The following is a 14,331-nucleotide window of genomic DNA, read 5'->3' as shown; positions in this document are numbered from 1 at the left end:
TGAACGGCACAGCGATCTGCCGATGTTTAAAATCCTGTAGTGTGAACCAGGCTTAAGAGATGGTCAAGTCCTCAAACTCACTAGGCAGGGGTCTCTGTGACACTTCTATTGTCTTGAATTTATGGCTGTTTGTTTTGACTTAAGTATATAAGGTAAAGATGTGGTATGGGTCGGGGTGATCTTGTAAAAAGACACCCCATTGCAGCATCTCTGAGACTTATGCTGCAATGTACTTCTCTGGTCAGGTCTGCATCTATAACTCTTTGATTTATCTTTGATTGATGGATGTTGTATTGTTAGTCTCATCTCTGAATTGGCTTCCTGATGGTTTTATCATGTAATTGGCAGAATACAATTTTACCTGACAAATAAAATGTTAAGTTTTGATTCATTCTGGGGTTTTCCGAATTCATTGCATCCAGTACATTGCGAGGAGTCTGCGCTACCTTAATGGTGTGGCATAAGTTATTTGATTGATAGCCGCATTTGATTATATGTAGCCATTCTGAGCCGATAACATGTAGACCTTTTAATCATCTAATCACTGAAAGCAGCAAGTTGCACGTGCTTGACTAAAGGAGGTATGATTTTAGCAATAGGTGAGCGTTAAGCAACCAGCTTATTTAAATATAAGTTAATCCTGCACCCTCTGACTATTTTCAGTGTCGACATACTGTCCGTGAGAAGACACGCAAACCCGGGGCGTGAAACTCTGAGCGGCGTCTGGTCCCTAATGAACGTACAATTTAGAATATCGGACCCCGGAAAATATCAAAACTCTAAATTAAATCATAAATGATGAATGTGATCCGTTCTTACAATTAGAAATACAATCTAAATTTTAGGATCATTTAAATTGGAGTCAGATTGAACTCGGAGCTAAAAAACGATTATAAATAAATTCTAAATTCTTTTCAGAAGTACTAGAAAAGGCTTACAGCCATGTCACCCAGCAGACCAAGAGCGGTTACTCACTAAAGCTAAGCAGGGCTGAGCCTGGTCAGTACTTGGATGGGAGACTACTAGGGAACACTAGGCTGCTGTTGGAAGTGGTGTTAGTGAGGCCAGCAGGGGGCGCTCAGCCTGTGGTCTGTGTGAGTCCTAATGCCCCATTAAAAGTGAAGGGGACACTACACTGTCAGTGGGCGCCGTCTTTCTGATGAGACGTTAAACCGAGGTCCTGACTCTCTGTGGTCATTAAAAATCCCATGGCACTTCTCGTGAAAGAGCAGGGGTGTAACCCCAGTGTCCTGGCCAAAGTCCCTCTATCAGCCCTTACAATCATGGCCTCCCAATCATCCCCATTCACCGAATTGGCTCTATCATTGTCTCTCCACTCCACCAATAGCTAGTGTGTGGTGAGCGCACTGGCGCCATTGTCCTGTGGCTGCCGTCGCATCATCCAAGTGGAGCTGCACACTGGTGGTGGTGTGGAGAGACCCCCCCCCCTTCTCATGATTGTGAAGCGCTTTGGGTGTATGGCCATACACAATAAATGCGCTATATAAATACACATTACATTACATTACATTACATTACATTACATGCATTAAACCTTCGACCATGCTGTTAGTTTCGTCATTGGGCTAATAGATGGACTCCTACAGTGTTCACAGAAGAAACTGCCAAAGGCGTTTGAAACAAGTAAATAATGACAACATTTACATTTATTTGTCTGAACTCTCCCTTTAACCCCTTCAGACCTAAATTATGTTCCAAATTTCAGAAAAATGTGAGGTCATGTGATGTCCATTGTAATGGACGCAAGGTCTGAAGGGGTTAAAGGCATCAGTGTTGAGAAACTGTCAGTTATATTACAGCTAACTGGCTTTATATTTCAGAAAAACATCATTGTGAAGCATTATGAGCGACGCAGGGGATTGTGGGTAATGTCAGCAAAGGGTAAACATGATGTTTTAGAAAGCTTACCGAGCAGCTGTCCCTCAGAGCATCAAACTTGCGCTGAATCTCATCTCTGTGGGCCTGCAGGAGAAAAACACACAGGATCAGCAGTGAGCACGCTCACATGACTTACTGCAAACTTTTTAAGCTCAATACTTTACATATATCATTCATTCATTTTCTTTTCAGCTTAGTTTAGCTCCAACTATAATCAAAAACACCTGAGTTAGCTAATGAAGCTGTTACTAGTAATACTAGAAACATCCAGACAGGTGTGTTGAAGCAAGTTGGAGCTAAACTCAGCAGGACACCGGCCCTCCAGGGACGAGTTTGGAAAGCCCTGACCTAAGCTCAAAGTCTAAAGCTCATTGAGCAAAATCATTAAGGACGTGTCTGAATCCACTTTAGATGGTAAAATACGCTCTGTGCCCCGGCGCATGATTTGACATAATTGTGCTTATTCTCTTAATGAGTTCTAGGTGTGTTTTGAGAATAACATTAAACCAATCAGAGTCTCGTCTCGTCTCTCATTTCCTTTAAAGGGTCACGAAACACCAGAACACAGGTGTTGAGCTGTTGACAGTGGTATATGTGTCACACACTGCTAAAATCACTATTAGGACACCTATATTTTACTAAAAAGTGTAAATTGGTTGTTTTTGCGTTATTTCAAGCAAATTCGTACTTCCGGTTTGAAACTAATTTTTGAAGCTGCGTCACGGCCATGACATAATAGCGTGTGTTCCAGCGTGCAGATTGGACGTCTATGCCAGAGTGTGTCTTATTACGTCTTACAGTGTGATGCATTAATGCATGAGTAAGGCTTGGTATAAACCAATCAGCGCGCTCTATTGTGCAACTTCATTAATATTCATTACTGTCACAGTGTTTAGATGACAGAGACGCCACGTTGTGTTGGCAAAACAAGCGTGAAGTGTTGCTTTTATAGTTTGCTGCAGTGAAGTTTTGTTTTCATTTTCTCTCTGTGAGAGCGCAGCTGGAGTCACGTGTGGATTAACAGTGTACGCGACGCTCGACAACAATAACTTACGTGTCTAAGGAGGAACATTGTTTACCTGAGAGCTGTTCTCATCTGCAAACGCTGAGATCGGGATTCGCTTGTTGTCTCCTCTTAATAAAGACGCGGCTCTAGTTGCTGGTGATTGTTCTGTCTCTACAGATTTGGTAAGTGAGTGACCAGTGCTCTTTGTTTATTCAGTTTGTTCGTATCGAACTAAGTTATCTATTGCACCGAGTGTAAACATGTTAGCACTACAACCAAAATTTATCCTCGTGTAGGATTTTCACCGCATTTAGTGACCGGAATAACACACACTGCTTTCTGACGCTACCTGCCGTGTGCATCTAAGTTTCCGGGAAATGCTGAGGGTTTTTTTCTCTCATTCGCCGTGCGGTATCAAACATTGCATGAAAAATACACGCTTACAGCAGTTCCTCCAATCAAATATCTCGTTTGTCGTGAGGGGCATGAATGAATTCCCTGAATGAAAGAGCCAAACTGCAGTTAAAGTCCACCATTTAATAATTTGGCAAATAATTCGACTACAGATGTCCATGTAAACACAGTCACTTTCTCCCCTGTGTGTGTGTGTGTGTGTGTGTTTTGACTCTGAAAGTCAGCGCGCCCAAATAGACACACCCACACCATGTCTCTTTTCTTTCTTCGACACTCCCCCCTAAACAGAGCTGGACACGCCCACTTTTCTGACTTTTTCCAAAGTAGAGGTGTGAAAACACCCTGCTGAAACGAGGGGGTTTCATGGCCCTTTAAGAGTCAATTGCGTCGCTCCATGGTGCATTTGTTATTTATATTGTGGACTTTGTAAGTGTAAAAACTGAACGCTTCACTAGCGAGAAAACAGTTAAACAGAGCATCTGCAGCATGAGGATAAAGAATGAGCCTCCTCCATTCAGCCTCTTTACTTTCTCTTTACTTTACTTATTTACTTTACTCCTTTACTTTGGTGGAGTAAGGAAATGGTGGAAACTCACTCTACTGAACACATCCATTATCCCACATATTTAACTTCGTTTGTTAAACACAAAGTTTTGTGTCAAAACTATTTCTAAATTCAGCTCTAATCTCAAGCAAAGGAATAAATGAACAATAATAATGAAGTGTGGTCAGAAAACTGAGTTACATCCAAACACACGTCAAGTTCTTATCCACATATGCTGATGCAGACATCTCCAAATCCCCACAGCTGGACAAATCTACACTTGTGTTTATTAAAGCACATATAAATCTGCATATAATCAATAATACTGATGATAATAATAACATTATACAGATGCAGATGGTCATGAATAGACTGAAAATTAGCTGTGGTCTGATCTGCACTGTGTCTGTGTGTTCTCACTCTGAGCGCAGTGATCTCCTCCTCTGCCTCTGCTGTGGTCTCCTCCAGCTCAGTCTTGGCCTGCTGAAGCTGGTTCTCCAGTGCGTGTCTAGCGGCCTGCAGGTTGCTGATCTGAGACTCTCGCTCCTGCAGAGACAGCGTGAGCTCCGTCACCTGACGCTTGATCTCCAGCTTCTGCTCTTCATGCTCCAGTCCCATCTGAAACAGACACACCATACACTCATTATTTTAGGAACAGCAAGTAATATGTTGACTTCTAGTTGATCATTGATTTCAGAGTGAATATTTAGAGTTGCATGGTAAACAATATATGGAGAGGCTAGGCAGAATAACACTATTTACTAGTGTTTTGTTGTTAAACTAAGTAAAATCTACATCATCGATGCTGTAAAAGGACCTTATGAAACTGAAAATAATCTTATCAATCTTTCACCGGAAGATTTTAGTGGCTGAACAACACTTCTGTGAAGATGTAACCCATTTGTAACAACAACATCTAACGTTACATCAGCTTTGCATGAAGCTAAAACAGTTTTAAAACAGAACATGACCTGTCTAAGAAAAATCCTTCAGACATGGTGTCCTCCTTTCTCCAGCGTGCAAAGGTAACTGCAATATTGATTCAGGTTTTTAAAGATTTGATTCAGCAGGATTTTACCAATCGCGTGCGCGCGCATGCTCTCTCTAGTGAACGCGCAGCGGTCGGCGGAGCTGCGTACAAAAGTCTGCGCAGTTGTTTAAATCTGCATTTGCTGACGGCAAGATAGAGATGTCGGCTCGACTCTATATAATTAGATGAACATTTTTTTGTTTTATCCCTTACCCAGAATATATTAATACATAAAAATACATTTAGATCATTTACTTTAATTAAGGCTGTGCAATTAATCGAAAATCCGATTTCGATTATGGCTTCTAACGATTATGAAAAACCATTAATCGAGATAAACGATTATTCCATTATTTACCGCCCCCCGTCCAGTTGTCCTCACTTGTTGCTCTTACAAGTGCGAAAGACCGCGTGCTTATGTGCGTGTGTGTGCGGCGCGCAGACACAGTCAGAAGCATGCGGTCTGCACTTGGTCTCATTCGCACATTGTGACAAGCAGAGAGCACACACAACTAAAGTCATTAACGTGAGCGCTTTAATGTTCAAATAGGTGTCAAAACGCGGTGTTTAGATTGTTCATAATAACCCTCATTTTGTAATAACAAACGAGTTGAGAATCAAAAAAGACGCGTGAAAGCGAAACCATTAAAGTGACAGAGCACAGCTGCCGCCTGTTTTATCATGATTAATAAAACAACGAGAAAATCTCTCTCTGCTCTCGACTGAAGACTTTTGTTTTTCTTACGGTGAAGATGCTTAAAGCACAGTTTGCTTCATATTTTTATTCTATTGTATTAATTTCTCTTTCCTTTGCAATGAGAAAAATAACTGTATATATACAGTTGAAGTCAGAATTATTAGCCCTCCTGAATATTAGCAACCCTTTTCCTCCCCAATTTCAGTTTAATGGAAAGAAGTTTTTTTTTTTCAACCCATTTCTAAACATAACAGTTTTAATCACTCATTTCTAATAACTGAATACAAACATTCAAATTCAAAGTGTGATTCAAAAGCTTAATTAGGATAATTAGGCAAGTCATTATATAACAGTAGTTTCTTCTTCAGACTAGGCTTGGGCGGTATCCAAATTATGATATTGTCAAACCTCCTCCCTATTTTACCCCGGTAAAAACGTAAGGCTCAAGACAGCGTCACCAAACTGTTGGCTTGTGCCTAAACCATTAAGAAACTGAACACCATATATGCGACCTGAGTTTCGCGGTCACCTGTTTGTCTTGTTCGTATTCGAGATCTGCGTGGTACACACACACAACCACACACACAGTTTACAAGAGAGACGCATAACCACACACACACACACACACACACACACACACACACACACACACAGAGAGAGAGAGAGAGAGAGACGCACAGCACCAGGTGCGCGCATGTGTGTTTCTGAATAAAGCGCAGGGGAGCGGTCGCGCGGCCTTACAATATCGCTCCTGAGCGAGCGAGCACGCGCGCATCACACACACTGCAGGTGACTTGGTGGGCAACTCTAAATCTTACCTCACCTCTCTCTCTCTCTTTCCTCCACACTGTCCCGTCATGACAATCATTTGTAGGCATTAAATAAATATTATTTATTATTTAATACTTGTCTCCTATTTAAGTGCATTGTTTTTATGACGGTATAACGGTATTGAAACTGACACCGTTGCTATTTTTAGATTCTGCGGTATACCATATTACCGTATTACCGCCCAAGCCTACTTCAGACAATCAAAAATATATTTTGCCTAAAGGGGTTAATAATATTGACCTTAAAAGAGGTTTCAAAATATTTAAATCTGCTTTTATTCTAGAGAAAAACAAAACAAATAAGCCTTTCTCCAGAAGAACAATATTAGAGGAAACGCTGTTAAAATTCCTTGCTCTGTTAAACATCATTTGGGAAATATTTATTTAAAAAAATAATAATAATAATTTTGACTTCAACTGATAATCGTTTGGAATAATCGTGATTACAAATATGACCAAAATAATCGTGATTATGATTTTTCCCAAAATCGAGCAGCCCTAACTTTAATCATTACTATTAGACTGTGAAGAGACTTTCAACCAGCACAACAACACATGCTTCTGAAGACGATCACCTACTGCACCGTTAATCGATCCATATCTTTATAAAACAACTGTTTATTCCTGAAGTGTGCCTCACACAAGTAAGTGGGCTTAAACCACCTATAGAAACGCTCCTTTGTCAATATGCACTGCACACTTTACCTAAACTCCATCTTACAAGGACTCAAAATAGAAAACAATTGCCTATAAATGCTCCAGGAATCATGTTGCTCTACTTGTATTCATCAACCATGTTTTTAAACTTGTATATTAATCCTAAATTAGTAATAACTATTGCAGTGAAAAAGACAATCCTGTTTTAAGTAATTAATTACAGGGAAGTAGTGTTCACATGAATGGTGCACAACCAGTCAGAACCACTAGTAGAGGAACAGAAGAACAGGGAAAACCTCCCGATTTATTCAAAATCACATGTATGGAGCATTTCAGCCTCCCTGTAACATAACAATCACAAAACAAATTGTGGTGGCACCTAAATGCATGTCTCTCCAAGGTTATTAAACAAGTTTTCTGTCACATCTGCTTGTTTAGCCTGCATTCATTCACAGTGTAAAGCTGCACAATTGTAATCACTAAAAGATCAGGATCCTGAATTAAACACTCGCTTAAGCTTAATTGTAAATGAAGGAGAAACGCCGCGTCTCTGACCTCTCTGAGCCGGGTCTCCAGCTCCATGATGCGGCTCTTTCTGGTTTGCTCCTGCTGGCTCATCTTCTCCAGATGCTCCTCCAGTTTGGCGTTCTGCGCTTCTAGTTTACCCGCCTGCGACTCCAGATAAAACTTCTGCTGCCGAAGCTCTGAGATCATCTCCTCCTGAGCTTTCCTGACACACGCACACACACACACACACACACACACAATAATTAACCCCAAAATTACAACGAATCCACTAACGTTACCAGACTGCTGTTGTGTTTGCGATAAGGGAAAACGCTAAAGACATGCAGACTTTGCTTCTTTCAATCTGCCAACACAACACACATTCCTGATATGCGAGCAAATCGGTATAAATACAGCACTACAACTTACAATAGAGAGAGAGATCATCTAACCTGCCGACGTTTCTGAAAACCCGGGAGACCAGGGGGAGAGGGTGTTCGGGGGTGAGGTTGAGAACAGGATGCAGTAGGTTTTGGGCGGCCGATTTGATCGGGTACTGAACTAAAGTTGGCAACCCGGGGGTGTTTAGTTTACAGACTGTACCAAAGAGGGGGGTGGGTGAAATTACGGGAGTTTTTTTTTTTTTAGAAGGAAATAAAAACTGGATGTTTGCGAGAGACTGGTCTGAAATACGGGATTCTCCCATGAAAAATGGAAGTGTTGGCAGGTGCTTACCAGTTTAATATTGATTTGACCTGCTATAGTTAGAAATCAGACTGTTACATCTTCTAAGCGTAAGGGCTTATTATGCGGTTCTGTCGCCAATGGATAGAACCTTAGAATAGAATATGCCTGGTGGATAGACATTGTCAACTGTCACCGACGAGCTGTCTCTCAGAAATTGTAAACATTTTAAAATAGGCACTATTCTTGCTAATAAACTAAATAGTTTACTCCACAAATACACAATGGCACTCAATCAAATAAGGGTGTCACGATCCTCCAAATCCTCAATTCGATTACATTTTCGATTCTAAAGGCACGATTCGATTTTTGATTATGAATAAATAATTAATTAAAGACCAATTAATTATTTGTAGCCTACCGTTTAAACTACCTGACCTGCATGGTCTTTGTTTTACCCATAAACAAATCATACAGTAAATGAATAAAGGCAAGATACACACATAATTACCACCTGTCAATCACTTTTTCTGCGGGACTCGTGAATAGGCAGTGATCTGTGTCGTTATAATGGCGTCGGTAAAAAAGACGCACAACCAACAGGAACCAGCCAACAGTATCTGAGGTGTTCGCTAAAATGACTAAGTGCAAGTGAGTGAAAGATTGAAGCAGTCCTCTGACTGCCTGGACCTGCTGTCTCGAGCGCATGGCTGTGTGTGCGTCTGTGTCTGTGTGGTCACGTGATGTGCATTTTCAGAGGTAGAGAGGAAGGAGGGCTGCTCAGAAATGCTACACGCCACTGTGGATGTCAAATCGTTGTCGTTCTAAAATGCCATTTAAAAACAAAGACAGTGTAAACAGGGCCTGAGTGTGTACTTTTTGCGAGCGGATTTGCAACGGGGGCGGGCGGAGGATCGCGATGCTGGTGTTGTCTATCGGACGAACCGACTCTATTTTTTTTTTTGTCGACAACACAAACGTTGTCAACATAACTCACTGGAAATCCAAAATGCTTACACACCAGCGACTTTATTGAAAGAGGAGAGGGTTTAAGTTCTGTCGACGGGTCTCCTGCTTCTGCAGTTTAACAAACACTTCAACAAGCCTGTTATTTTCCCGCTTGGCAAGCCAAGCTGACGTGACATGGGGGCGTGGCAGCATCGACGATTCTATTTTTTGATTCGATAATCGAAATTGAGCATAAATTTCGATCGATTTCGATTAAAAATCGAAATCTTGACACCCCTACAATCAAACATATCTACAATGATAAGGAACATGGTTACTTACTGAGTTATTAACGCACAGCAATGCCACATGAAGAAAGGACGGACTTTGAAGGAATAAACAATGTGAGGAGAGCTCCATTATAGTGCACTGGACAAGTCTGAACATGTTCTGCTCACGCATGCGTGAGGCAGACAGTTCAGTACAATAACATAATATATCGGCTTAAAGATATCGGCCTAATTTAGACATCGGATTGATAACGATAATCTTAAAAACAGCCTTTATCAGCCCATAACAATATGGTCACCGATATATCGTGCATCCCTACTTTTTTCTAAATGCCACCCAAATGTGTCAGTGGGCTTTAGTGCTGCACATGTATTAATTCTGCAGAGAGGCGAACACACTGATCCTGCAGTCAGCTACAGCGATGAGGAGACTTTAATAAAGGTCACAGCATCTGAGCCACACGTCACTAATCTCACTTTAACATTTACATTTATTCATCAGACAGATGCTGCTATCTTGCAGTACAACAATGCTGGATGTTCACTCCCATGACATCATAAACATGAGTTTATGATACTACAATTAATCTGATGTCATATTGCATTAAAACCAAAAATACCATACAGAGGATGACCAAAAGGTAACATTTTAGATCATTTAAAGTGGTCTTGAAGTACCTTATAAAGCTATCAAACAATGAAAGCAAACAATAATTTAGAAGTATTTGACTACTTGCGTGCTGATTTTGAGCCTCACCAGAACGCTTTTAGTGGGAGTGACCAAATGTAGACTCAAGTAAACACCCACTGCTTTGACTGGCTAACAGTTTTGCATATTAACAAGGCAGGCGGTGAAGTAGAAGTAAGTGTTGATCTTTTGCAGAGGCGGAGCTTATCTATACTATGACATCATAAAGTAGAACATTCCAGAAGCTGTGGTTTAGTCAGACTGCCTTCAATACAAGCTGATTTTGAAGGAAGCACGAAGTGTTGAGCTCTGAAACTCACAGGATGTTTTTATAGTGCTATCAGCTCTTAAACGGCAAAAGATCAAAGGGAATTTGGTTTCTCGGTTCACGACCCCTTTAAAATCCCATGTTAATTAGCTGCTCATCTGAATGTTTTAGAGCTGTTAGCTATAGATGTTAACCACTGGGACAATTTTACACGTTTTCCTCAAAACTAAATGTAAATAAACAGCTTAGTTTTTATAATCATTGGCTTTCTAAAACTCGTTTAAATGAATGACAATTAAAGTGAATCAAGCCAAAGGTCAGCAAACTAGATCTATATGCAACAGAGTTCATTACCTTCCTGATAAGAAAGAAAAACATTCAAAAATAATAAATACAGGGCAGTGCAATAATGACAAACGCTCAGATTTCTGGAGGATTCTGATGATGATTAAACATACTTGCAGAGTCCGTTTTGTGCTGGTTTAGGCATGTTGTGAACAGCTGACTCGAAAATGTTCATATTGTTGACATATTTCAGAAATTAACGTTTTTATTAATGCTGTACAAAGTGAATTTTGCCATATGATGTGGATTTTTGAAAGCACCAAAACAAACAACATAACTAAACAGACTCCGCCCATTTTAAAAATATCTATAGTGCCTAGGCACACCCCTTCCTGCTGATTGGCCGTCAGTCTAAAGTGTTTCCAAATACAGTCAAGCCTGAAATGATTCACACCCCTGTCAAATTCTGAATGCAAGTTTTTGTTAAATGTAAATAAAAGCTGAGAATTTTTTTTTTTTTCACATTGACGCCTCTTATATATTTTCTTATTATCTTTAGGGAGAAGCCTGTGTCATTTCCAGATAAAGCAAACTTGCTGGTTGAAGAAAAGTAACTTTTCACAAGTCAGAATATGCCAGGTTTATGAACAACTTCGAGCTTGACTGTGTATAGAGAATATCACATATTTCTTTAAAATGTACCTGTAAAGAACTAGCGACCTTAAAATGATTTTCATATTTAGTAATTTCTACTAAAAGGAATTAGTTCAGGGTTTCATGAAGTCAAATTTAAGACCCCTTAATGCCATTATGAATGAAAATTCACACTTCAGACAAAATACAGGACTAATAACTAAGAATTTTTTTATGTAATGGCCAAAACTTTGTCATTTTATAGCCAAATATTTTCAATAATGCATTAAAACAAGCATACATTTTCAACATAACGTTTGTGTTTAAACAAATGGACAAAGCTTTAAAAACTATACCAAATTAAACATATGCACATCTGTCCATGTCAGTGTCGCCACCATAATACATGACCTTTCAAACAAATGCACTTGTAAAGATCATACCTGTCAACATTGGGATGTAAAAATAAGGGATGCGCCCACCATAATAAAGGATTCCCCTGATCCCCTTTAATGTTCATTTGTAGCGGTTTCATTGTAAATAAACAGTTAAACGGTCAGTCATATGTCTTATTATTATTTACAAAAGAAAAAATAAATAGTATACATTGGCAGCAAATACATTAGCAAACAGTTCAGCTTATTAAAATTAATAGCTATTATAGTTAAATAAAATCAAGCTATCAAATCTCATTAATCTTCACTGTATAACTTACACATTTTAATTTAAGAGCAACGAATAAATCTCTTATATTTAGATTTTTTTGTTTGATAACATTAAATAAGAGGTGTCACTTTAAAAATGCACACATCTAACGTTATAATGAAAGCATTCGACTGCTTTCCTACCTGTTATGCTCATTTAGAATTAAATTAGTTTTGTTTGGAATATAAAAAACAACTAGATCGACATCTTTGGATGTTAATATTATTAATTATGTGTATATGTCTGTTCAAACACGCAACTAAAACCCAAACTTTCGCTCCGCTTTAAATCCCGTGTACAGAATCGGTTTGGGAAACAGCGTCTGTTTATCACTATGGAGCGTGTCAGCTGACAGTCACGCACCGCTGCATGGCTGAGGATTGCATATGAAGAGGCGACGGCACCTGTAATGAATGGGAAGGGAATCACGACGTTTTTTATATTTTTTCAAAGTGTTTTCCTGCCTAAACAAAGCGAAAGCACAGAACAGACTCACATTTAAGAGCGGCCACTGGTGGTTTGGTGGTATGGATTGCATTAAGGTGGGGATGGCTCTTTAATGTTTATTTGCCATCCTTCAACGAAAGACTGGAAATTTGGGGGAAATACGGGAAAATACCTTTACGGGATGATAGCGGGATAGAACTGTAAAATACGGGAGAATCCTGGGAAAAACGATGACTTAAGCCCTACAAAACAATATTTCAGGATGTTTAAGACCTCAAATTTAGTTTTTGAAATGTAATACATCTTAAGACTTTAAGACACCGTATTGCATCATAGCAAATGAATTTAGCATTCACAAAGAGCAGATTGAGTTTTCTTACATGTTCTTCTGTGTGTAAATGCTGCTGTTGGCCGCCAGTTTATTGGCCTCAGAGAGTTCAGCGATGCGCTGCTCCAGACTCTTCATCTTATTGTCCATGGCATTGATGGTCTGTAGAGAGAAACACTCACTAAATTTTGCATTTAGGCACACATGTAAACACTAATATGAGCATATTGAACTGACTATTGAAGTGGGCAGAAGATGCATTCAAATCTGATATTCACAATATTTTCTATTGTATTTTTTAATCTATTGTTAAACTGAAAGAGTGTGTCTGAGCCTCGGACATTATCAGGAAGGCTATTCCAGAGTTTAGGAGCCATAAACGAAAAGGCTCGACCTCCTTTAGTAGACTTTGCTATTCTAGGTACTACCAGAAGCCCTGAGTTTTGAGATCTTAAAGAGTGAGTTGGATTGTAGCGAGACAGAAGGTTGGTTAGATAAACAGGAGCTTGATTATTAAAAGCTTTATATGTATATATCAATACGAAACTGAACAGCCAGTGTATGGAGGATAAAATTGGGGTGATGTGATCGTATTTTCTAGACCTGGTGAGAGCTCTGGCTGCTGCATTTTGCACTAAATGAAGTTTATTAATAGAGGATGTTGGACAACCAGCGAACAGAGCATTACAGTAATCCAGCCTAGAGGTCATAAAAGCATGGACTAGCTTTTCTGCAGTGAAAATGAAACCCCTCTGAACTGAACTTCAACTCTGAAAACTGGATAGACACCGTTTCAATTTACTACAACTTCGGTGTTAAGCTGTTTTGACACAATCTACATTGTTAAAGCACGAGAGAAATAGAGATGAATTAAGTTGGGGTGAATTAAGTAAGTAAATAAAGATGAATTAAGGACGTCTTATTTCTTTTAGTTCGGCAGAAAATTGAAAAAAAAATGTAAACACTTAAAAAAAACTTTTTTTGATTGGCTACAGACCACTTTAAGCTATTTTAAAGTATTAAATGTCACTTTAAGATAGTAGCTTGCGAAATAACTAGTAAAATATTATGAACTGTCATCATAGCAGAGATCAAGAAAAAAATGAACTATTATAAACTATTATGTTTAAAAATCTGCTTTAAATCTGTTAAACAGCACTTGAAAAAGAACTGAGGGCACAAGAGGGCAAATTATTAAATGTAAAATAATAATAATAATAATAACTGAATAATAACTGTAATCCATTGAAAGATGCTTTTACCTAAAACCAACATGCACATCATTGTAGACAGGCAACAGTCATATTAAGTGCTACTAATACTAAGTTTAAGAAATTATTAGGAAACAATCACAAATATTGTTTGTAACTATATCAGAACATCGAACAAAGCCCAAATGTGTTTTAAAGAGCCCCTATTATAGGTTTTTGAAAATAACTTCTCATGTAGTGTGTAACACAGCTCTAAGTGA

General features: G+C 39.1%; 2 protein-coding genes across 17 annotated transcripts in view; both read right to left on the bottom strand.

Moving 5' to 3' along the window:
• The window catches only part of si:ch73-55i23.1, a 782,803-nt gene that overhangs the window by 496,030 nt on the left and 272,442 nt on the right, over window positions 1-14,331 (bottom strand). The gene's annotated exons all lie outside the window — the stretch shown is intronic.
• The window catches only part of cita (citron rho-interacting serine/threonine kinase a), a 233,759-nt gene that overhangs the window by 65,558 nt on the left and 153,870 nt on the right, over window positions 1-14,331 (bottom strand). For all 16 annotated transcript variants that reach the window (XM_073951757.1, XM_073951760.1, XM_073951763.1 and 13 more), the window contains exons 21-24: window positions 12,913-13,022; window positions 7,633-7,807; window positions 4,284-4,481; window positions 1,930-1,983 (exon numbers count right to left, since the gene is read on the bottom strand). In XM_073951757.1, coding sequence (XP_073807858.1) covers window positions 1,930-1,983; window positions 4,284-4,481; window positions 7,633-7,807; window positions 12,913-13,022 — 537 coding nt within the window. The remainder of the gene's footprint in view (window positions 1-1,929; window positions 1,984-4,283; window positions 4,482-7,632; window positions 7,808-12,912; window positions 13,023-14,331) is intronic.

The sequence above is a fragment of the Danio rerio genome, chromosome 5 (assembly GCF_049306965.1).
Source record: "Danio rerio strain Tuebingen ecotype United States chromosome 5, GRCz12tu, whole genome shotgun sequence".
NCBI lineage: Eukaryota > Metazoa > Chordata > Actinopteri > Cypriniformes > Danionidae > Danio > Danio rerio.
This window is presented reverse-complemented; position numbering and strand designations above follow the sequence as displayed.